General features: G+C 35.8%; 1 protein-coding gene across 1 annotated transcript in view; it reads right to left on the bottom strand.

The window, feature by feature from the left end:
• Positions 1–1833: 1833 nt before the first annotated feature.
• Positions 1834–26928, bottom strand: part of LOC149779805 (chloride channel protein C-like) — a 96255-nt gene continuing 71160 nt past the window's right edge. The window contains exons 15-18 of the mRNA XM_089936473.1: positions 26673–26849; positions 20653–20761; positions 16492–16587; positions 1834–10491 (exon numbers count right to left, since the gene is read on the bottom strand). Coding sequence (XP_089792599.1) covers positions 10219–10491; positions 16492–16587; positions 20653–20761; positions 26673–26849 — 655 coding nt within the window. The 3' untranslated portion in view covers positions 1834–10218. The remainder of the gene's footprint in view (positions 10492–16491; positions 16588–20652; positions 20762–26672; positions 26850–26928) is intronic.

Genomic DNA, 26928 nt, shown 5'->3' with positions numbered 1-26928 from the left:
ATGACTTAAGGAAACTGTTCTTGTTTGTTGGTATTCACTGCTACTTCAACAAAAGGGAATGCAAGAGAACTGAACTAACTACATGAACAATTTCAAAGCAGGAAAGTGTAAAAAAAAAAAGGACAATTAGAGCAGGACGATTCAAATCAAAGTGTGAAGGAATACCATATCCTTAATAAATTACCTAAAAATTACTCATGCCAGAACATCCCACATGGTACAAGTGATCTCTCTACAAGTGTACTTAGAGTGTTCTCTATCCTGGTTTATGGCATGCCTTACAAGAACAAGATAGCTGTTTTTGTACACATGATTTTTCATCTTTTGCAGGTAAAATAGCCAATATTTGGCCAAAATCAACTATATTATGTTTCCATAACTTATTTTGTTGCATGCATTCCAATCTAGGAGTTAACAGCACATACATAAAGGCATCAGGTAACACAAGTCTATATCTATCATAGCTATAGTTATCAAAAGTCCCCATCCAAAGCCAACTTGTGCTATTTTCTGAAGATTTCATACATTTTATTCTTAAAGAACTTTCAATATTTGACCAAAACTGTTCAGCACACATTTGTTTTCCTACATCAAACTAGTATAGTTCATAAATGCCGCCCACATGTATGCGTTTCTATGGATACACTGTGAGGCCATTCTTTCCTTTAGGTATCACGGTACCAATTGTTTTTCCATATACCTCAATGCTAATGTTCTGTGAAATAAATATACTTTCTGTCCTACTTGGGCATGCATGTCACACACTGCCATATAGAACAATGCTAGGTTGTCAATTTGACAATGACATAACCAGGTACTCCATTGCATTTAAGAGAGATAACTCTACTGGAACTAGACAGGGGTAAGAGTTATCTAGTCACAACAAGCACATTTTCAGCCATGTGTACCATATTTTAAAAAAATCATAAAAAATACAAAATATGATCTAGATAGAAATTAACACAAACTCACATGTTGCCAAGAGGCTCAACATTTTTTTAAGCCAAACAGAAAGTACAACTCTTACATAATGCACCAATCACAGCTAGTGTTGTTCTTTAATTCTGAATACAATGTTCCATACACCTTAAGCTCCGCCCACCTGGACTTGCGCAATTGGTACCGTTATACCATATCCAAAGAATTATCATCCACATTACATTAATGTAGCATAGAGGTATGCCAACATTCTCTCCTCTGTGCATGTTTTAAATGCAAACAACTTCACCTTACATACATCACTCTCTCAAAATTACATAATAACTGGTGTGTGCCCCCTAAGTGGATTTGACTTTAAATGGGTGACAACTCCACTAACTATGTGTCAGTATGCTGATAAACTGCCAAGGTCTCATAAAAATAAAGTTGTATAACAAATTTGGTTTGAATCTAATAATAATAAAAAAGTCACTGTGCAGAAATAAATGAGGGACCCAACAATTAGGGGATATAACCCTGTTAAAAGCAGATTTAGAATGCTGAAAATCAATCTGAGCCAAGAATTCATCATTATGTTCTTGCATGCCAAATTGGGTTGAAATCCCCCCAAAATTGACTTGCTGTGCAGCAACGAAAATGGGATATATAGCAGAAAGGATGGTCAGACAGATGTGACCAAAATCAAAGTCATCTCTTATCTGCAAAAAGGTACGGACATCTAAAGTCTTAACACTGTGTCCTTCAGTAAAAGAACAAAAATATGACACACTTGTGTTGAAGCCAATGTAAGTATTACCACACTAGTATGAGAGTAGTTATATCTACCTGTCTGTGCATCTGTCTTGATCGATTGATCTATCTACATACGTATAACGTGCTTATAAACAACTCCAATTTTCTATCACCATCATTTATTTGCTATAAAAGATATACAATATTGCAAAACAGTTCCCCAAAAATCTGACAACATCTGACTATGATGGGAATGTTTTTATATGTAATACATGATTAACATGCAAGAGTATTTAATTTTTGTAACAACATTTCAGCATTGCTGTTTAACACTGTATACTATATAAAGTACTTACCAAACATGACAAAATGACTAAATAACTTACAGTCAGATAGAGGTATGATAATGTGGTCAAGAAACAAACACATGTATATCGTTAGTAATTATTTAGAAAATATAAAAATGGACAGAGTGTACTGTAGAACATAAAGATATGTAGTTCTATGATTTGAGAAATATTTTTCAACCATGGTTTAATCAACACGCATTATTAAAAAAGTTGTAACCCAAACTATAGTGTCTCCATGGTACAAATACAAGACAGGGGTCACACAAGTTTATCTTGTAGTAGTAGACAAATTGATTTTTACTGTCTGAACTTTTGCTTAAAACATGCACTGAAAGTTATGTGGCCTTCACAGAAAAATATTCAAGACAACCAATGATCAATGTTCAGCACAACAGTGATGCTGGTAACTGATAAAACTAAAATATATTGGACACATCATGAGTCAGATAGTTAAAAGTCAATAAATTTCAATGTGTCAAGAGTTTCGCATGCATCACAGACAGATGAATAAATGGACAAACACACTAATGCATGAATGAGTGGGTGGATGAACGCAAAAGCTGGATGAATGGACAGAGAAATGGATAAATGGACAAACACACAAATGCATGAATGGACAGACGGAAGAATGCAAAGCTAGAGTGAAGGACCCATATATGCATACATTGATAACATAACTTACTGTAAGGCATCAAATATGAATTTAAGGAAAGCATCATGTAAAAACAAAGTAACTGTTCCCTCCATGACACACATGCACATCAAGTAAGAACAATGGAACTGTTCCCTCCATGTCACACATGCACATCATGTAAGAACAATGTAACTGTTCCCTCCATGTCACACATGCAGAGCAAGAACACAATAGGACTGACTATCAAGGATTCACTCAAAGTACATAGGTTAAAAGAGGAAATTAGCATTGACCAATTTCTCAGGAAATTTACAACAGTCCTTTGAATAGAACTGACACTAAACTGGCTGAAAATAATGGGTTTTTTTAATCCAAAAGTTCACTTTTGCGTGCTTTAACTGCTGTATATTGAAACCATCTATGATGTGCTCAAGCAACTCCAACATTCTAAATTTGGTAATAAAAATAACTTTAAATGTTTGAGATAACATGTCCACAAGATATCTTCTAAGTAAAAAAGTCTTTTTTGTAATGACCTTTGACCCTAAACTTAACTGTCCCCAAAAATATCAAGATATACTCACATGCTAAGTCTGGTTAAACCTGTAATCAATAATTCTGTGGAAAAAAATAAATAAGAAATTGACTTAACTGTCATAATTTATGACCAACCAGACATTTTAATAAGTCTTTTAGTGAACACCCCAAGTTGATATGACCATCCATTCAGAGGAGTAGTGACATGGCTGCTGTCATGGCCATGTTGGATTGTCCAAGTGGCACAATTTTCATTCTGGACCAACTGGACCATGGGATGAATGTGTGCCAGATTTGATGGCAGTCCTCAAAGCAGTTCAGGAGTAGCAATAAAAAAAATTGTTGCAAATGGTCAGAACGACAACAGACAATCCATTAACCTCTTCTGGTCTATGACTAGAAGAACTAAATAGCTGCAAAACCAGTTGCACTAAGGTGATGGAGCATTCTACAAGACAAAAACAAAAAGGGCAGTAACTCTAAGAAATTTGTTGATATGCACATCTTCAGGTGATAACCATTATATTAACTATCTTTCATGGCAATCCATCCAAACTGTGCAACTAGTTATGTGTGGATAGACAGAGGGAAGGATGGATGAATGTACGTATTGATTACTATATATTCCATGCCTCTAAACAAAAAATGTAGCTTCAATGGTTAAACATTACATTAATTAATTTGTTCGTTATTGATCTAAGCAGTGAAATATCTGACAGCAATATCCATTCATATGCAATATATACGTTCAAACTTCCCAAGAAACATATCCAGTCATGTAAGACGATAATCATAGCATGCCATTATTAACAAAAACAATCGTAAATAAAAATATCTAAAATCAACTGCAATAATTTTAATAAGACAAAATTGTTCTTTCTATATATTCAATTTAATAAATTAATAATAAATACATATTTCATTGAAGTTCTCAAAAATTGAAATATTTAACCAAAAAAATATTTAACCTTGCAACTAGTCTAGTGAGTATTTAAAAAGCAGTGATATTAATAAATGCTACATTTTCACCAACTGTTATATGGAGTATTTGAAAAAGTACTAAGAATACTGTAAGCATGGAGGGTCAAATTATATGATACATTAAACTGGATCAAAGGGATGAATATTAATTAGATGTTAATAATTGGGATCACTAATTAGAATATAAATTGGGAGATTCTGATAATCATGTTGCTTTATTAAGATAAAAAAATGCATAAAATATACTTTTAAAACACTTCAGCAATTACCTTATATATCATTTTCTACTAACATTGTGTATCGTGTCTTAAGTACAGCAAGAAGCAATCAAACTGTATCAAGGGAGGTAACTTTTCTAAGCAATTTCTCTTAGGACCAGAATTTGTTATGTCTTTGTACAAAGATTGAGTTGTTTTTCAAGGTTAAAAGAGATAAATATAGAAAAGTGCCCATTATTAGAAACACAACCTATTCTTAGTAAAAGAAGAGTAGACACCATGCCATAGGCTTTGGGGGGTTTGAAATCCCTTTAAGACAAGTATTATAAAAATATAAATATAAAATCTACGTAATAAAGAATAAGCTGAAATATGATGTTAAGAAGAAAAACAAGGTAAGAACAAAAGGAAAGAATTATATCAATTTCTACAAGTATGGAAGTAGATGGGTTTGTCTTTCACATATTCTTGAAATATAAAACACAACACATATAATAATGTCACAACACAATGACAATGAAGCTCCTTAAAGTATACAATTATGATAATATACAAGATATTTTAAAATGTACAGCAGCATCAAAGACTGCCTGGACCCGATATTCAACTTACAATCATTTATCAAAGATGAAAAAGAATCTAGGCATGGGGCGTACATTTCATGTATCAAAGCAAACAAGAATATTTTTGGGTTAATCTAGGATACTGATGGATGTATGGACACACCCGAATGTTCGGGCAGATCAGGGTCTGCGCTGTCCATTCTACTTTTGATTTAACTCATTAACCCCTGGTGCCATATTTTTGTGTCAGGAGGTAGTACCCTACATCTAAGCTCTGTAGCGTCAAGGTCATTTAAGATACACCAAAGTGGGTGGTATTAAATAAAAGTAGGCAGATGGAGCTCTACAATGATAACAAATAATTTGGACTTTCTACTCACATTACAAAATAGAGGGAAAAACATATATTTTGTAACAAGATTTGTTTTACACAAAAAATTCTTTTGCTGTCGGAATCAGATTTTGTGTCTGGATTTTAGACTTTTTGGTCTCAGATCTCAAGTGAAATAGCCAATGAAAAATTACATTTCTAACACAACTAGGCATCAGGCTAAATGAAAATTTCTTGGAAGCAGATTTATTTGGATGTGTTCAGAAGTATCCACAAAATGTGTTTACTGTTTTCTATTCAGATTTCAGGCAAAAATGAAACAAATCTCCTGGGGTTAATGAGTCAAAGTCAGTGATAACCTGCCAGCACAGATGACAGCTGATAGGCATTTACATTGTCTGGGATGCCTAAAATTCTTGTTATGTCTCATTCTTATTCATTTCTGAAAGCATACATAAATGCCGAATATTCACCAATGAAAACCCACATCAACTAAGTGTTCTGATTCACTTGAAAAACTTCAAAGAAAATCTTAAAATGAAGGAGACTGATAAGAATCTATACTACGATGAAGAAATGGTCAACAGAAATTCAAAATGGACTATGCAAGGCATCAACTGCTATGCAAGGCATCAACCTATGCAGGGCACTAGAGAGATCAACAAGCTCAGCTATATGCTGTAATGTTTACTTCATTTTACAATTATTTTTTTTAATCACGCTGTTTCATACTATCATAAATTGATAGGGGCATGCTGTTTCATACTATCAGGAACTGGAAGGGGTATGCTGTTTCATACTATCATAAATTGATAGGGGTATGCTGCTTCATACTATCATAAATAGATAGGGGTATACTGTTTCATACTATCATAAATGGATAGATATATACTGTTTCACAATACCATGAAATGGCAGGGTATACAGTTTGATATTATCATGAATTGGTTGAAGTATGCTGTTTTATACTATCACATTCTGGTAGGGGCATGTTGTTTGATATTAACATGAATTTTTAGGGGCATGCTGTTTTATACTATAATGAATTGGAATGGGCATGCTGTTTTATACTATCATGAATTGGTAGGGCATGCTGTTTTATACTATAATGAATTGGTAGAGGCATGCTGTTTTATACTATCATGAATTGGTAGAGACATGCAGTTTTATACTATCATGAATTGGTAGGGAATGATATTTTATACTATCAGGAATTGGTAGAGGCATGCTGTTTTATAATATCATGAATTGGTAGAGACATGCTGTTTTATACTATAATGAATTGGAAGGGTCATGCTCTTTTATACTATCATGAATTAGTAAAGCATGCTGTTTTATACTATCATGAATTAGTAGGGCATGCTGTTTTATGCTATCATGAATTGGTAGGGCATGCTGTTTTATACTATAATGAATTGGTAGGGAATGCTGTTTTATATTATGAATTGGTAGAGGCATGCTGTTTTTTATTATCATGAACTGGTAGGGCATGCTGTTTTATACTATCATGAATTGGTAGGGCATGCTGTTTTATACTATAATGAATTGGTAGGGCATGCTGTGTGAAATTATAATGAATTGGTAGGGGCATGCTGTTTTATACCATTATACTATCATGAATTGGTAGAGCATGCTATTTTATACTATCATGTATTGGTAGAGGCATGCTGTTTTATACTATAACGAATTGGAAGGGGCATGCTGTTTTATGCTATAATGAATTGGTAGAGGCATGCTGTATGAAATTATACTGAATTGGTAGGGGCATGCTGTTTTATACTATAATGAATTGGTAGTAGCATGCTGAGACATAATAATATGAAGCCTAACATTTAAGTTCTGATAGGAAACATAAAAATTTTAACACTAGACTAAACCTGTAAATAATAAGATAGATTCATACATGAAAAATGGATCACCATGACCTATTATTTTCTTAGCAGGAACCTAATGATGCAAGGAGCATTTTCACCAACTAACATTAAGATATCATGCCCACTTCTCTAGTTATACAATTTTAAAATTTGAGTAAACCTGTGAACAAAAATCATTAGTACAAGAAAAGTAGGTCACTGTAACCTAATTTCCATTTTGGAGGAATCATAAAGTGGTACCATGATCAAGATTCTTGCAGATATGTATAAAGTAGTATATTCTGTACAAAAACACTCTGGGATATATAAATCTGTAAATCATTAGTATAAGAAAATTATATTTTTGAATAAGTACCAGGCAATTACATGAAACTGGACATAGCTGGTGAAGATTATACAGTAAAATGAGAGCATGTGGTGCTCCCTCAATAAGGGGTATTGGGACAGTAAAAACAAGATGGTTGTTCTGTCAGATTTATGAGGGTAAATTACCCATTTACCAACACTTGGGGAATGCCCTGGTTTCCAATTCTATCCAGGGCTTTCCTTATCAACCAGAAGCTGGGTGGTTTACCTGGCTACTTTTACTTTACACCTGACTACTTTAATTAAGACTGTATCCCTGTTTGGGGAGGTCCCTCAAACCCCACCTCAACTTCGGCAACTCACCCTCACAGTCCTATAAAGTGACTGCAACACAACAGCAGCCTAAATTGTACTTCTATTGGTTTTTGCTTTTCCATGAGACTTTAGAGTACTTGCATAATGGAAATTTCCAATCTTTTGAAATAAGCCATATAAATTGCCATGTAGTTGTCTCCCTTTAATGATTTCAACCAACCACTATAAAGCAGGTTATGTTTCCATTGGCAACTGTAAACACAGCTCATGGTAAGTTAAGTGTGAGCTTGGTCAGACATCTGAACTGTCGGTTCAATTACAGTGGATCCTATGCAAAGGGATACAACTCATCCCAAAACCTAGTGACATATAGTAATTTATTGTATTACACTCCTTAAAAAAAATTAAAACTTTCCTTTTTAAATTACATTTTAGCAATACAGGTTTGACAGTACAAACAAAATTTAATAAAGTTGTAAAGAAATTCAAGCAATGTCCACTGGTTTGAAATTCAAAGACTTTCTAAAGCAACCCTCTGAATTCAAAGACTTTACAAGGCTGTGCATACTGTAGTCATACTTGAAAAGTAGGTCACCATTACCATTTTTTCATGTCGTGGTTCACAATGAATACAATTATATCTTTAGTCAGATTATGATGCCGTGCTTAATATGGAAGTTATGCACTGAAAGCAAATATTTTAATACCCATAGCCTGGAAAACATTAAACACCATAATGTAGCTGATAATTGTCATTTACTTGTTTATGCATGATTAAAATAATAGCATTTGCTGACTTCAAGAACATTTATACACATTTTGCCACATAATCAAATACACTCTGAATTAGTCTTGTTCACTAAGATACTTTACACATTCTAAATGAAATGATTAATGTCTAGATGATTCAGACCCAGTATGGTTTTTTAAGTTTGCATCTTACAGTGTTCACAAAACACCCCACTGAATTTAAAGAAACCCAATTAGTTCCAAATGTGGGAGAAAAATGCCAAGTTCTTATTTAGAGATCTGAATATCATGATGTTGTGGCAGGAAAACACTACATTTAGACTGGCCGTTAATCTGACTGTGACTGATGCTGATGACACTGGAAGTACAGCATATGATTTTTCTACAGCATAGGACACTGGAAGTAGAGCATACAATTTTGTACAGCATAGAACACTGGAAGTAAAGCATAGGATTTTCTATACTTTGTACAGGTTATTGATGCTGATGACACTAAGTACAGCATAGGATTTTCAAGACTTTGTACAGGTGAGCTAAAACTGTTTTCAATAAATTGCACATAAGAATGTTCATCCATATATAAGAATGTAAATGAATAACTGTACTTATGACATATCATATTTTCACTTTTCATATTTCTGTCCATCACAAAACTTATAAAAAAATTGTTTAACTGCTCATAAACACAGCACCTAAAACTTAGTAACATTACCAATATTTATCTTCTGTCTTGCTAATCTATGAATAATTTCATAATTTATTTTTCTGATCGATCACATGTTCTAATGAAGATTTAGGTAGATATGGCTGCCATGTATTTTGGGTGTAATGTTTTTAATATTTTTCTGACACTACTAAATGTCAAGTCTAATAGCCAATCTATCACTCTATACTCAAGCGCTATTTCTGAGTACTATATGACATTATTCACTAATACTTTCCCATTATTTCATTAATACTCTATGACAAAAAAAATTAAAAAACGCCAGCCATGGTCTGAATGTCGAATCAACCACTCAGCTTTTCATAAAGTGGTGGTGTATCCACACAACAAAAGTATGTCACCAACTGTATTTGAATAACTGACCACATTGCTTAAGTGTAAAAACTTTATTAATAATGTTAATCTAGATGGGTACAGACTGATGGACACGTAGACCTGTACACAGCTGCCATGAGCTCTGTGTTGAGCTTCCACTGAGGTGGACCTGACAATGGAGTTGATATCTCTTTAGAAAAATCTTGCCAACCATCATTTCATTACCAGGTGTGACATGATTTCAATACCAGGTTTGACATAATTTCATAACTGTTTATTAATGAAGAAAATGAACATTTAAAAAATTAAACTTTTTTCCTCGTAAGTAAAGTGCAACTCGTATCCTTTCTCAGACCAGCTGAGCAAAATTCAAGCATAATGGCTAATTGAATTATTGTTTCTTAGTTAAATATCCGTTTAATTGTTGCGGCAAATCATAATATATATGCATGAGACACAAGCCAGACTGTCTAAGATAAATGGACTAGAGATACAATGAAGCTGTCTTAGTCTTTACAAAAAACTTTGATTTGAAATTTGCAAAACAATATTTATATAATTTCAACCTGGAATTTGTTAAGAACAACTTGCTTTGAGGAGACAAACTTTCGGAATCCCCTTGATACACAACATGTGGTATATCTTAAATCTAGATGGGATTAGATGTGCTAGGTACAGATGCCAAATTTCTCATTTCCATACGACCAACTCTACGCATACGCAACATTCGTTCCTGAGCTGCTTCTAATTTCTCCTCCATATTGAATCCCATCAGATCTTTTCGAGTAATGATTCCAGTTATATGGTTTCTGTTATCAACAACCACCAGGTGACGTAGTCCAAGTGTGCGGAAAATGATATAAGTTCTGTTAAGGGAAAACTTTCCTGGAATACTCAAAGCTGATTGGTTGATGTATGGCTTCTGAAAAATAAGACAGCATGTTTGTTACTTTAGTGAAACAGTGTAGGAAAAGTCGACTGATAAATATTTTCCTGTTCACTAATATTACATTCACTAATATTATATATTAAAGAGTTTCTTTGAATTGCTGCTGGTTCATGTCTATCTTAATCTGTTTAAATCAAGTAAGGAATGAATGATGCAAGATAATGATAAAGTTTGGCAGCTTCTGAAATATTTTGCAGATTGACTGCCTGTTCTTATAAATCCAAAGCACATCTAGAACAGAAGTGTGTATGTGTGTGTGTGTGTGATTAGGATTTTTAACGTAGCTTTAACAATTCTGCAGTCTTATCGCTACGATGTCTGCAATGTGGCAGTTTATAGTGATATCTATCACCGGGACATCATGCCACAGACATGTTGCATGATGCCCCACCCAGTCACATTATCCTGACACCAGGCCGACCAGTCCTAACACTAACCTCTTAATGCTCAGTGCCAAACATGGCAGCTGCTTGTACCATTTTTATAAGTCTTTGGTATAACTTGGCTGGAGTTTGAACCCCTGACCTACCAAATCTGAGGCAGACGCTCTAACCACTTAGACAAACAGAGTGGTCCTTAGCTTCATAATGATAATTGACATGAATAGTAAGCACTACTGAAGAGGTTTAGGAAATATTTGAATCAAAACCTGTCAAAAACTGTTGACTATGAGGCCACCACCAAATTATAATGGCTCTTGTCCTGATAACATGGGAGCCACATTCAAATATAATTATTAAATACCAAATCATTTTGGTTCCTGATTTACTGCTGCTTTATTGTCCTTCCATGATTTCTCTCAACTAATTATTTATCAAACTCATTATGTTCTAACAGGAAAATGTAGTCAGAATTTCACCCAACAACAGTAATTTATTCCACTTTCTTCTTTGAAACATTAGTCTCTTTAATGGATTGACACTCTACTGTGCAATAAGATATTCCCAGAATTCAAGTGAAGACCATTTCTTCTTGTGAACTATTTAATGTTGAAAACATCTCTGTATTCCTTCAATCATAACAAGATTTTTCAAATTAGCAGCTGTGGTGTCATATTAGCACCAATTTGATTTCGGACAAAGTATGAATCATTAGAAATCTTTGGTGAAAACCTTATTTCATAATAATCATCTACTCTGGGGGCAATGTGACAATATATTTTCATGACAGCTGTTATTACAGCCATATTGGATGTACAAACAGTACCATATTTTATGTAGGATCAATTAGGTATTATAATAAGTCTTTTGGTGAAAGACTCCATGTTGATGCAGCCATACATTTGGGAGAGGAGATAACAAAATATTTTCAGGATTACCACCATACTGAGGGTATGTCATTTACATTTAGAACCAAACAAATACCATAAGAATCCTTCTGATGAAAACCTCATGTCAAAATGACCTTCGTTTTACGAGGAGTGGCTAAAACAAGATTTTGAACATGACCATATTTTTGCTGCCAAATCAGCACCATTTTAATTAAAGATCTACAAAACATAAGAACATTTTTAAAAATCCCATTCCAATATGAACATTAATTCAGGATAAGTAATGGTAACAATATTTTCCACCATGGCAGCCATATTAGAACCCTGAATAAAAACATTTTCATTTAGGATTAAGAAGACATGATAACAAGTGTTTTGGTGAAACCACATGTCAACCTGACCTTCCATTCTGAGAGAGCAGCAATAAAAAAGTTCAGGATGGCTGCTGTGGTAGTCATACTGAACCCTAGGTCAGTACCACCATAAGTCTTTTAGTGAAACCATCTATTCAAGATTTTAAAAATTGCTATCATTGTGGCCATTTGGACATCCAACTGACACCATTTACACAAAGTACCATCTAGACATCATAGAAAGTCTTTCAGGGCAATCTCCATGTTGATATGACCATCTGTTGAGAAATGGTAGCAATAATGACTGCAACAGAGGCCATCATATCAGCACCAATTTCATTTAGGATCATAAGACATCATAAGACATAATAGGACTTCAACAAGACATCAGAAGACATCAACAACACAAAATAAGACATCAACAAGACATCAAGAAGACATCATAAGACATCAACAAGACATCAAAGGACATGAGACATCAACAAGATATCAACACAACATCATAAGACATTAACAAGACATCATAAGACATCAACAAGACATCATCAGACATCATAAGACATCAAAAAGACATCATAAATCAACAAGACATTATAATACATCAACAAGACATAAGACATCAACAAGACATAAGACATCATAAGATAGTAACAATACATCATAAGACATAATAAGACAGCAACAAGACATCATAAGACATCATAATACATCAACATGACATCATAAGACAATGCGACATCAACAAGACATCATCAGACATCAACAAGACATCATAAGACAATAAGACATCAACAAGACATCATCAGACATCAACAAGACATCATAAGACATCAACAAGACATCATAAGACATCAACAAGACATCATAGGACAATAAGACATCATCAGACATCAACAAGACATCATCAGACATCAACAAGACATCATAAAACATCAAGATATCAACAAGACATCAACAAGACATAATAAGACATCATAAGACATTAAAAAAAATCAACAGGATATAAGACATCAAAAAGACTCAACAGGATATAGACATCAACAAGACATAAGACATCAACAAGACATCAAAGGACATGAGACATCAACAAGATATCAACACGACATCATAAGACATCAACAAGACATCATTAGACATCATAAGACATCATAAATTCAAAAAGACATAATACATCAACAAGACATCACAAGGAATCAAGAAGGCATAAGACATCAAGACGGCATCATAAGACATCAACAAGATATCAATAAGACATAAGACATCAACAAGACATCATAAAAACATCAACAAGACATCATAAGACATCAAAAAGACATGAACAAGACATCATAAGATCAATAAGCCATCATAAGAAGTATTTTAGTAAAACCTGATGTTGATATGACCATCCATACTGAAGGAGTAGCATAAGACATCATAAGACATCAAAAGACATCATAAGACTTCAACAAGACATCATAAGACATCAAGATATCAACAAGATATCATAAGACATCAACAAGACATAATAAGACATCAACAGGACATAAGACATCAACAAGCCATCATAAGACATCAACTAGACATCAAAGGATATGAAACATCAAAAAGATATCAACATGACATCATAATACACCAACAAGACATCATAAGACATCAACAAGACATCATAAAATTAAGAAAACATCATAAGACATCACAAGACATCAACAAGACATCAATAAGACATAAGGCATCAACAAGACATTGTAAGACATCAACAAGACATAAGACATCAACGAGACATCGTAAGATATCAACAAAACATCATAAGACATCAACGAAACATAATAAGATGACAATATGACATAAACAAGTCATCATAAGATCAATAGGACATCATAAGAAGTATTTTAGTAAAACCTGATGTTGATGTGACCATCCATACTGAAGGAGTAGCATAAGACATCATTAGACATAAATAAGACATCAAGACATCAAAACATAATAAGACATAAACAAGACATCATAAGACATCAACAAGACATCATAAGATATTATAAGACATCAACAAGACATCATTAGACATCAACAAGACTTCATAAGACATCAACAAGACATGAGACATCAACAGGACGTCATAAGATATCAACAGACATAAAAAAAACATCATAAGACATGAGACATCAACAAGACATCATTAGACATCAACAAGACTTCATAAGACATCAGCAAGACATAAGACATCAACAGGACATCATAAGATATCAACAGGCATAAAAAACATCCTAAGACATGAGACATCAACAAGACATCATAAGACATTAACAAAACATCATAAGACATCAACAAGACATGATAAGACGACAACAAGACATCATAAGACATCAACAATACATCTTAAGACAACAACAAGACATAAACAAGACATAAGATCAATAAGACATCATAAGAAGTATTTTAGTAAAACCTGATGTTGATATGACCATCCATACTGAAGGAGTAGCAATAACAAGATTTATAAATGGTCACGGAGACACGGAGAGAGAGAGAGAGAGAGCGAGAGAGAGAGAGAAATAGAGAGACAGAGAGAGAGAGAGAGAGAATATAATCCAACAAGTAAAGCAGAAAATTTAATTTTGAGAATAAAAAGAAATTAAATAGTCTTTAAAGTAGTTGGGGAGAGAGAGCCTGGAGTGAAGACGAGTTTCTAAGGATACAGGTTGACTAGTGGCAACTTCTGTCTTGTGGGTTGGCTCTGTCTATAAATTAAGTAAATTGTTGATTGATTATTTGTCCCACCTAGAATTATTTTGCAGTCCATGCTCCTTATTTTTTCCTTATTTTCTGGAATAATTTCAGTGTCAGAACCAGTGGAGAGAAAACATAGGCTTTTGCTATTTATTTATTACATATGATTTTGCCATTGATTTATTACATATGATTTTGCTATATAATTATTACATATGATTTTGCAATGTACATGGGTGGAGGAGGTGGCATCTTAATGTCCCCATAAAACTGATTATAGACTCTAAACATGCATGAAGATTAAGAATTTCATGTCCAGATTGTTTTGAGAGGTTGTTTTTGCTTTTTTGTAGCTTTTCAGTTGCTTCTTTAAAACATTGGTCCAGACATCATCTGTCCATAATGAAAACACACAACATGTGTTTGAAGAAACATATTTTGTGCTGGCTAAACACTTCTTGTGGTTTTTCTCTACAATTTTAAATCATGTACATGTCTTGCAATGAACTGACATTTCTATAATGAGAGAGAGAGAGACATAAAAACAAACAAGTACATACAACATATACAAATTATTGAAATAAAGGTGAACATGCTTTATCATGATGACCTATGAAGATTAATAAATACACATTAAACAGCACACAGAAACAATTTCACCAGTGATATTGCCTGTTACCAATAAAAGTCACATGGACAATAATGAATCATACAAAATTGCAAATATACAAAACGTTTACTGCGAATAATACAAATGTTGTATGCACAATGTTTAACAACTTATTGAATTGCTATTACTACTGAAAAGAAATGATAGAGGGTGAAAATTAAGAACAAGTTTCAATGAATTCTCAGAAGCACTGTTCACGATTCAAAATAAATGTTTTAACTAGTAACAACCTGGAGAGCACTAAGGGAGTTAACCTGTACAAGTTGCTTCCCTTGGTCTACATGTAAAAAGATGGGGAAAAGACCATTTTTTAGCTGTTCAGGGAGGACTGGATTCTGAGGTAAAAAGAGAGTCAATCTAATGTTTATGTGATCATGTATTTGACAAACAAACTGAAAGATAAACAACTGCTCAAATCTTTCAGATTCAGAACAATCAGTGACTTAACAATTCCAAAATCAACAAAGTCTAACACTATTCTGTACATTAGCTCTGACTCTAGTTACAACCCTTTAATCTTACAATATAATAGTGTTTTGATCAGTGGCAGCTACAAGGGTACATGAGTGGAAAATGGTCAATACACTTTTTATGTATTGTTCTTACTAGATCAATAATTTAACCCATGCAGTTTGAATCAACCTGATCTTACAGTGGAATTGGGTATAGATCCGTGTCAGCTACATGGGCATGAGTAAAATGAAAATGGTCAATACATTTTGTGCATATTATACTACATAAATCAATGTAGTTTGAAACCAGCAAATATTTATGGTGTAGTTGGGTGTATATCAGTGGCAGCTACACAGGCATGAGCGGAAAATGAAAAATATATTTTGTGCATATTATATTTATTGGATTGATAGTTAAATCCCTGTAGTTTGAATTCAGTAGATATTTACTGTGTAGTTGGGTGTATATCAGTGGCAGCTGAGTGGAAAATGATAAATATTTTGCATTATTGTACTTACTAGGTTGATAGCTAAATCCCTGTAGTTTGAATCCAGCAGATATTTGTTCAACATGTCTGTGGCTGCCTGGGGGTCATGCAATTTCTGAATGTTTAACTGGAAAAAACATCAAAGACATTACACATATAAAAAAGCTATTGAAAGTATCAAACATTTTTAAAACAGAAATATTTAGTTTTTTTTGGGGTGGGGGAGGGTAAAACTAACTATAATTATGTAATACCTACCTGTCACTATTATTAAGCTTTAGCTTTTCCACATGGAAAGAAATAATCCATGCTGGATGCAACAACTTCCTGTTCTAGAAATTTCTTGGAACATGTGCATCAACCCAGTCTGATCTATGTCATCAGTGCATTCTCTACAGGGGGCCCCGAGTGGCCTAGTGGTCTAAAGCGCTCTCTGTTACGGATTACTGCCATCTCACCTCTGTATGCATGGGATCGAGTCTCGGATTCAGCCAATGTGGATATGTGAGAAAGCTTGCCAGTAGCTTCTCGAGGGTCGGTGGTTCTTTCCGGGGATTTCCCGGGTTCTTCCTCCACCATTAATACTGGCTGCCATGTATAGCCTATCGTGTGCTGAAAAATGGCGTTAAACCCTACAACAACAACAACAACATTCTCTACAGAGTCTCAGCCTCAGCATTCTTTTTAGGATTGTGGCTAATGAAGGACATCAGTTTTTAGGATTGTTGCTAATGAAGGACATCAGTTTTTAGGATTGTCGCTAATGAATGACATCAGTTTTTAGGATTGTGGCTGATGAAGGACACCAGTTGTTAGGATTGTGGCTGATGAAGGACATCAGTTGTTAGGATTGTGGCTGATGAAGGACATCAGTTTTTTTAGGATTGTGGCTGATGAAGGACATCATTTTTTCAGGACTGTGGCTAATGAAGGACATATTTTTTTTTGGATTGTGGCTAATGAAGGACATCAGTTTGTCAGGACGGTGGCTAATGAAGGACACCAGTTTGTCAGGATTGTGGCTAATCAAGGACATCATTGTCAGGATTGTGGCTAATGAAGTACATCAGTGCAAGGTGGGAGGAGGGGGATTGTGGCTAATAAAGGACATCAGTCTGTCAGGATTGTGGCTAATGAAGGACATAAGTTTTTTTAGGATTGTGGCTAATCAAGGACATAGGTGTGGGGTGGGAGGAGGGACATTGTGGCTCACGAAGGACATCAGTGCGGGGTGGGAGGAGGGCATTCAATATGACAGATAAATATTATATAATTAAAATGAATTTCACTCCCCCACTTCAGTTTAATGTCACTAATAGATTACCTGTCAATATTATTAAGCTGAATTTGTCTGTAAGGAGGATGGCTGATGTACTCTAGAAAAGAAAATATCAACAAATCACTCACCTTCTAATTCAAGCAGTCAACTGCAATTTTATGCGGCAGTCATCTGGGTCACTGATTGTTCAGTGACTATAATACCAGAGAGAAAATACCTTGGTGTTCAGTTAGCCAAAAACAAGGTTGTGTGTGAGCACCAAATTGCAGACTTCATAATACTGTCTAAAGATGAATGGCTGAAAAATGCTCAAAAAATAGCAATAGCCCTGCCTTCATTAGCTTTGATTGTCATGAATGATAAGTCTCCTGATGTGAGAGACACATAAACTCTCTTAAGGCTGAGAAAATCCATTGATTGATAGTGTATGCTGAAACATCAGCTGAACCCCTAAAGGGGAAGAAATAAACCTTTTCATACCATTCCTTCTCCCTTTTGAAAATTCTAAATGAACCTAAGTGCATCCTTAGCACAGAAGTGACTCTGGGGATTTCAGTCAGAGATGGAAATACTGATGGAAGCTGGTTTTGGCAAGGAAACCAGGCTAACACAAGGGGGAAATGGAGTGATAATTCCCAATAAAACATGTACATTCTTTCTTAATTGATAAGGCAGTTAATCTGAAGTGTAATACATTCAAAGGCTCATAGGGTGTTTTGTCAACACCAACAAAACACATGAAAAGTTCCCTTTGGTGTCAACAAGTGACAAAACAGTCTCTGTAATTTGAAATACTTGATATGCTCCAATTGGAGATTAGCTGAACCAAAGGACTGAACTTTGGAAAATTTAAGTGTTTGAAAGGGCAGCCCTATAACCTTGGATTATAAAGGCTGAACTAGATTTCCCTTCAAAAGAAATGGGATAAAATCTGCTACTGTAACAACAGAGGGTCAGCAAGGATTAATGTGTTCTTAGCACACCAATCACAGAGTTTCCACTTTGTACTGTAGACCTTGGATGTAGTTCATTTGCCAACTTGCTCAAACTTTTTGCATGGTGGATGCTTCTTTGAGGTGAGCCAAGCATGAAGGTGGAAGATCTGGGGATTGGTGTGAACTAATGTACCTCTGCATAGTGAGAGGAGATTGAACCAAGGAGGTAATACCCTTTGAGTGTTAAGTCATTAAACCTTGACCTATCAGGCCACAGTGGTGCAATCAGGATGACCTGTGCAGTGGACATCCTGATCTTGTGCATTACTTGTGGAATCTACCTGAAGGGTAGGAATGCATAAGCAAACAGCTGATCCCAAATGAGACTGAAGTCATCCACTGCCGTCTGGTCTAGGACTGAGAAGACAAGAAATGGAAACTTGTTGTTGAGTTTTGTCACAAATGAGTCCACTAGAGGTAGCTCCCAAGACTGAATGGAGACTACAACTGTTTGAAGAAAAGAGCATTCTGTTAAGACTACCTTGTTTGATCTGGACAGACCATCTGGCATAAAGTTTTTTCCTTGCAATGTGACGAATTCTGAGTGTAATCCATTGTGATTGTGTCCAACGAGGAAGGTTCCAGACTTCCATGCAGAGAAATAGAGCATGGATTACTTCTTGCCATCTGAGGTGCACAACAACTAATGTGTTGTCATTGGAGATCATGATGCAATCCCCTCGGACATGTTCTATGCACCCTTTTAGGGCGAAGAACACAGTTTTCATTTTTAAATTGTTTATGTGGAGGAGACTCATTCTGCAACCAATACCAAAGGAGAAGTACTCCTTCCAGCACCCCAACTTAAATCTGATGGGCATGCAGGGAAACTCCTCTCAAAAACATATCTTGATTGTAATACCACTTAAAGTGGTACTGAAATGCTGACTCAATGAATTTTGAGCTGTGAGGGGATCCCTGTCAGGTTTCCAAACTGCCAACAGCAGAAACTGGAGAGGACATAAATGAAGTCTCCACAGAGATGCCATAAAATTCAAGGATACCAGAATGGAGAGATACAGATGAGTCAACAACAAAGTCTTGGTCTGTAATGTCATTAAGAATTCCATGATTTTGTTTATCATCTCTGCATGAACATGAACTTGGCCAAGAGAGGTAAGGAAATTCATTCCAATGTCCACAAAATCTGATTTCTCAAGACTGGAATCAGTCCCAGTTCATACCCCCATAGTCCAAAAGTGGTTCATGTGAATGCATAGGGACTATTTTTGCTGTGTAGTAGACAGTTGTTGAAATACTGAATTAATGGCAGTATGGTTAACATTTAGAGACAATCACAGCTTGGCAGCATGGTTTATGTTTAAGACAGGACCAAAGATTGGAAGCATGGTTTATGTTTAGAGAGAATCACAGCTTGGCAGCATCATTTATGTTTAAGAGAGAACCAAAGACTGGCAGCATGGTTAACATTTCGAGAGAATCACAGCTTGGCAGCAAGGTTAATATTTTGAGAGAACTACAGATTGGCAGCATAGTTTATGTTTTAGAGAGAATCACAGATTGGCAGCATGGTTTATGTTTAAGAGAGAATCACCGCTTGGCAGCATGGTTCACATTTGTAGCCTTTCTTTTGAGTAAAAAATGAGACATTTCAGCCAAGTCTTGCAATTACAGAAATTGGAATAAAAAACGACTGCATCATTTAAGTAACAATTAATATGAACACTTACACTTATTATTTTCATTCATAAAACTCAAAAATCTCTTGCTAGTCTGACAAGCTCTTTAACTTTTAGTTGCCCAGGGCATAGCTTAACCTGTCTTGGGAATTTGTTAATGTAAAGCCCAGAGAATCCACAAAATTTTAACTGCCTGCAAAATAACAATAAACCAATAGTCATAAAGGTAAATGTATTTACAGAATATAGTGAATACTCATCCAGTATAAGAAATGTACCTTATCAAAATCAAGCCACTGAGATTCCTCTTGATCACTGTCACCCAGACTCTCTTCGTCCAGACTGACAAATAATTTCTCATGCATTAGTAATACTGTCAGCTCCAATCTACAACAAGATACGGATGATTAAAAGCACATGTCTATTTTGAATATAAATTATAAATGAATGCTACAAATACCACCATCAAATTTCACGTAAAATGTTTTCAAAATGAAAATAATTCCTGTTGTAATTCTGTACAGCCAATGTTTGAACATGAATATTTCTACAGAGAACACACTCACCTCACTCAATTTGTGATAAACATTGAACAGTGTGTTGCCTGCCACTGTCCAGTCAATTACCAGATTCACTTTCTTATTTCTTACTGAAGGGTGAAAAGCGTGCTGCCTACCAATGTTTGATCTGAACCATTCAAAGGTATGAACATAAAATACAATGTGTTGTCACTCTCGCCCTATTAATCACCTGACTCACTCTTACGTACTGAGGGATGAAAATCAACAGTGCTACCTATCATTACCTTAATGCCCATATGACTCACTCTTACCCTAGGGTGAACATCAACAGTGCTACCTATCATTATCGTAATGCCCATATGACTCACTCTTATGTACTGAAGGATGAAAAGCAACAGTGCTACCTATCATTACCTTAATGCCCATATGACCACTCTTACGTACTGAAGGATGAAAATCAACAGTGCTGCCTATCATTATCTTAATGCCCATATGACTCACTCTTACCCTAGGGTGAACATCAACAGTGCTACCTATCATTACCTTAATGCCCATATGACTCACTCTTACGTAGTGAAGGATGAAAATCAACAGTGCTGCCTATCATTACCTTAATGCCCATATGACTCACTCTTACGTACTGAAGGATGAAAATCAACAGTGCTACCTATCATTATCTTAATGCCCATATGACTCACTCTTACGTACTGAAGGATGAAAATCAACAGTGCTGCCTATCATTATCTTAATGCCCATATGACTCACTCTTACCCTAGGGTGAACATCAACAGTGCTACCTATCATTACCGTAATGCCCATATGGCTCACTCTTATGTACTGAAGGATGAAAATCAACAGTGCTGCCTATCATTATCTTAATGCCCATATGACTCACTCTTACCCTAGGGTGAACATCAACAGTGCTACCTATCATTACCGCAATGCCCATATGACTCACTCTTATGTACTGAAGGATGAAAATCAACAGTGCTGCCTATCATTACCTTAATGCCCATATGACTCACTCTTACCCTAGGGTGAACATCAACAGTGCTACCTATCATTACCTTAATGCCCATATGACTCACTCTTACCTTAGGGTGAACATTAACAGTGCTACCTATCATTTCCTTAATGCCCATATGACTCACTCTTACCCTAGGGTGAACATCAACAGTGCTACCTATCATTACCTTAATGCCATATGGCTCACTCTTACGTAGTGAAGGATGAAAATCAACAGTGCTGCCTATCATTACCATAATGCCCATATGAATCACTCTTATGTACTGAAGGGTGAACATCAACAGTGCTACCTATCATTACTTTAATGCCCATATGACTCACTCTTACATACTGAAGGGTGAAAATCAACAGTGCTGCCTATCATTACCGTAATGCCCATATGACTCACTCTTACCCTAGGGTGAACATCAACAGTACTACCTATCATTACTTTAATGCCCATATGACTCACTCTTACGTACTGAAGGATGAAAATCAACAGTGCTGCCTATCATTACCTTAATGCCCATATGACTCACTCTTATGTACTGAAGGGTGAATATCAACAGTGCTGCCTATCATTACCATAATGCCCATATGGCTCACTCTTATGTACTGAAGGGTGAATATCAACAGTGCTACCTATCATTACCTTAATGCCCATATGACTCACTCTTACGTACTGAAGGATGAAAATCAACAGTGCTACCTATCATTACCGTAATGCCCTTATGGCTCACTCTTATGTACTGAAGGGTGAATATCAACAGTGCTACCTATCGTTACCTTAATGCCCATATGACTCACTCTTACGTACTGAAGGATGAAAATCAACAGTGCTACCTATCATTACCTTAATGCCCATATGACTCACTCTTACCCTAGGGTGAACATCAACAGTGCTACCTATCATTACCTTAATGCCCATATGACTCACTCTTATGTACTGAAGGGTGAACATCATCAGTGCTACCTATCATTACCTTAATGCCCATATGACTCACTCTTACGTACTGAAGGATGAAAATCAACAGTGCTACCTATCATTACTGTAATGCCCATATGACTCACTCTTACCCTAGGGTGAACATCAACAGTGCTGCCTATCATTACCATAATGCCCATATGGCTCACTCTTATGTACTGAAGGGTGAACATCATCAGTGCTACCTATCATTACCTTAATGCCCATATGACTCACTCTTATGTACTGAAGGGTGAAAATCAACAGTGCTACCTATCATTACTGTAATGCCCATATGACTCACTCTTACCCTAGGGTGAACATCAACAGTGCTACCTATCATTACCTTAATGCCCATATGACTCACTCTTATGTACTGAAGGGTGAAAATCAACAGTGCTACCTATCATTACTTTAATGCCCATATGACTCACTCTTACCCTAGTGTTAACATCAACAGTGCTACCTATCATTACCTTAATGCCCATATGACTCACTCTTACCCTAGGGTTAACATCAACAGTGCTACCTATCATTACCGTAATGCCCATATCACTCACTCTTATGTACTGAAGGGTGAAAATCAACAGTGCTGCCTATCATTACCTTAATGCCCATATAACTCACTCTTATCCTAGGGTGAAAATCAACAGTGCTACCTATCATTACCTTAATGCCCATATGACTCACTCTTACCCTAGGGTGAACATCAACAGTGCTACCTATCATTACCTTAATGCCCATATGACTCACTCTTACCCTAGGGTGAACATCAACAGTGCTACCTATCATTACCTTAATGCCCATATGACTCACTCTTACGTACTGAAGGATTAAAATCAACAGTGCTACCTATCATTACTGTAATGCCCATATGACTCACTCTTACTCTAGGGTGAACATCAACAGTGCTGCCTATCATTACCTTAATGCCCATATGACTCACTCTTACCTAAGGGTGAACATCAACAGTGCTACCTATCATTACCTTAATGCCCATATGACTCACTCTTACGTACTGAAGGATGAAAATCAACAGTGCTGCCTATCATTACCTTAATGCCCATATGACTCACTCTTACCTAAGGGTGAAAATCAACAGTGCTACCTATCATTACCTTAATGCCCATATGACTCACTCTTACGTACTGAAGGATGAAAATCAACAGTGCTGCCTATCATTAACTTAATGCCATATGGCTCACTCTTACGTACTGCAGGATGAAAATCAACAGTGCTACCTATCATTACCTTAATGCCCATATGACTCACTCTTATGTACTGAAGGATGAAAATCAACAGTGCTGCCTATCATTAACTTAATGCCATATGACTCACTCTTACGTACTGAAGGATGAAAATCAACAGTGCTGCCTATCATTACCTTAATGCCCATATGACTCACTCTTACGTAGTGAAGGATGAAAATCAACAATGCTGCCTATCATTACCTTAATGCCCATATGAATCACTCTTACCCTACGGTGAACATCAACAGTGCTACCTATCATTACCTTAACGCCCATATGAATCACTCTTATGTACTGAAGGGTGAACATCAACAGTGCTACCTATCATTACCTTAATGCCCATATGACTCACTCTTACATACTGAAGGGTGAAAATCAACAGTGCTGCCTATCATTACCGTAATGCCCACATGACTCACTCTTACCCTAGGGTGAACATCAACAGTATTACCTATCATTACCTTAATGCCATATGACTCACTCTTATGTACTGAAGGGTGAACATCAACAGTGCTACCTATCATTATCTTAATGCCCATATTACTCACTCTTATGTACTGAAGGGTGAACATCAACAGTGCTACCTATCATTACCTTAATGCCCATATGACTCACTCTTACCCTAGGGTGAACATCAACAGTGCTACCTATCATTACCTTAATGCCCATATGACTCACTTTTACCCTAGGGTGAACATCAACAAGAGTGTGTTGAAAGCACTTACCAATCACAATGAAACACATCTGTATTGTCTGATTTTCAGCCGATGAGACACAAGTACTTTAGATGTCAATTTACTACGAGAGCTATTTGGAAGTATATAAAGACTTGGAGTATTAATACAGGACAAAAGTAGAATGAAATATAAAATAAATGATATAAACTGTCCAAAATGAAACATAAAACACATTAATATGATCTGTACAAAAAGAAATATTTTCTTGTTGTCTATCTATCCCTTTGAACTGAGTTAACAACAAGGATACTTGCAACATTTCTTTTTGTTTTGTGAAGGCCACATCAGCAATCAAGAACTGTAAAGTACATGCATCTAAAAGTGCACTGATTGAACACAAGGCATTTTGGTTGTTGGGATCTTAAATTTCTACATTAAAAGTTTCTATGGTTTTTCTATCTGCATGCTAAATTTCAATATTTGGAGTTTCTATGGTTTCTCTATCCGCATGCTAAATTTCAATATTAGGAGTTTCTATGGTTTCTCTATCCACATGCTAAATTTCAATATTAGGAGTTAATATGGAGTCTCTATCTGCATGCTAAATTTCAATATTAGGTGTTTCTCTGGTTTCTCTATCGGCATGATACATTTCAATATTAGGAGATTCTATAGTTTCTCTATCCGCATGCTAAATTTCAATATTAGGAGTTTCTATGGTATCTCTTTTGCAATGCTAAATTTTAAACTTGCAAACATACTCAAAGTATCATATCAAATTTGGGTTTCTGAGCTTTAGGAAGAGCTTTGAGGCTCAATAAATTTCTAGCATATGGGGCCAGATCTTGAATATGGGGTTAGGTCTAGAATATGGGACTAGATCTAGAATGTGTGGCTTGGTCAAGAATTCAGGGCCAGATCCAGAACAGGGAGCCATTTCTAGAATATGGGGCCAGATGTAGAATATTGGGCTTGGTCAAAAATATGGGGCTAGATTTAAAATATGGGGCTATGTCTAGAATATGGGGCCAGATCTAGAAAATGGGGTCAGGTCTAGAATATGGGGCCAGATCTAGAATACAGGGCTATGTCTAAAATATGGGGCCAGATCTAGAATATGGGGCTATGTATAGAACATGGGGCTATATCTAGAATATGGGGCTATGTCTAGAATACAAGGCTATGTCTATAATACAGGGCTAGGTCTAGAATATAGGGCCAGATCTAGAATACAGGGCTATGTCTAGAATATGGGGCCAGATCAGAATATGGGGGCTATGTCAAGAATATGGGGCTAGATCTAGAATACATGGCTAGGTCTAGAATATAGGGCCAGATCTAGAATATGGGACTATGTTTAGAATATGGGGCCAGATCTAGAATACAGGACAAGGTCTAGAATATGGGGCCAGATCTAGAATACAGGGCTATGTCTAGAATATGGGGCTAGATCTAGAATATGGGGCTATGTTTAGAATACAGAGCTATGTCTAGAATACAGGGCTAGGTCTAGAATATGGGGCTATGTCTAGAATAAAGGTTATGTCTAGAATATATAAATCTAGGCCTAGAATTGGGGGCCTACTATGGAGCTATTTAAAAATCTTTTTGAGCATAAAACTGAAGTTCAAGCACAATGTCAGAAAATTCTTATCTGTGGTACTTTTGGGTAGAATAAAGTTATAGTCAAAAACTTGCAGGATTTAAAAAAAAAAAATTAATGGCAGATTTGTGATACTGCTGCTACTCTCTAATGGGTACATGCGATACATAGATAAGTGTGGTAGCCTTTTTATCACAAATGAAAAAATCGAGTTTGGTGGTCAGGACACAGGAGAGCTCTACAAAAGTTAGTTTTTATTTGCAAGTAGTGTCACAAACCGTGTTATAAGTCCATAGAAGTATTCTTCTTCACCATCACCCTTCATGACTACAGGAAATCCTCCATGTGTGGTGTTAAGCAGGAGGTTACTCAGTACCTGGACAAGTTCCTTTGTCTGTATGGTAATCACAGGAGAGGCCATGACATCCCTCGCAGAGTAAAGTTCCAGATTCACCCTGAAAATGAAAGGCAAAATAGTTAAACTATAAATGTGTTATGACCACATGGATCTCCCACCAAAGAGCCTGAAAACTT

The sequence above is a fragment of the Sinohyriopsis cumingii genome, chromosome 16 (assembly GCF_028554795.1).
Source record: "Sinohyriopsis cumingii isolate HCF-2022 chromosome 16, ASM2855479v2, whole genome shotgun sequence".
Taxonomy (NCBI): domain Eukaryota; kingdom Metazoa; phylum Mollusca; class Bivalvia; order Unionida; family Unionidae; genus Sinohyriopsis; species Sinohyriopsis cumingii.
This window is presented reverse-complemented; position numbering and strand designations above follow the sequence as displayed.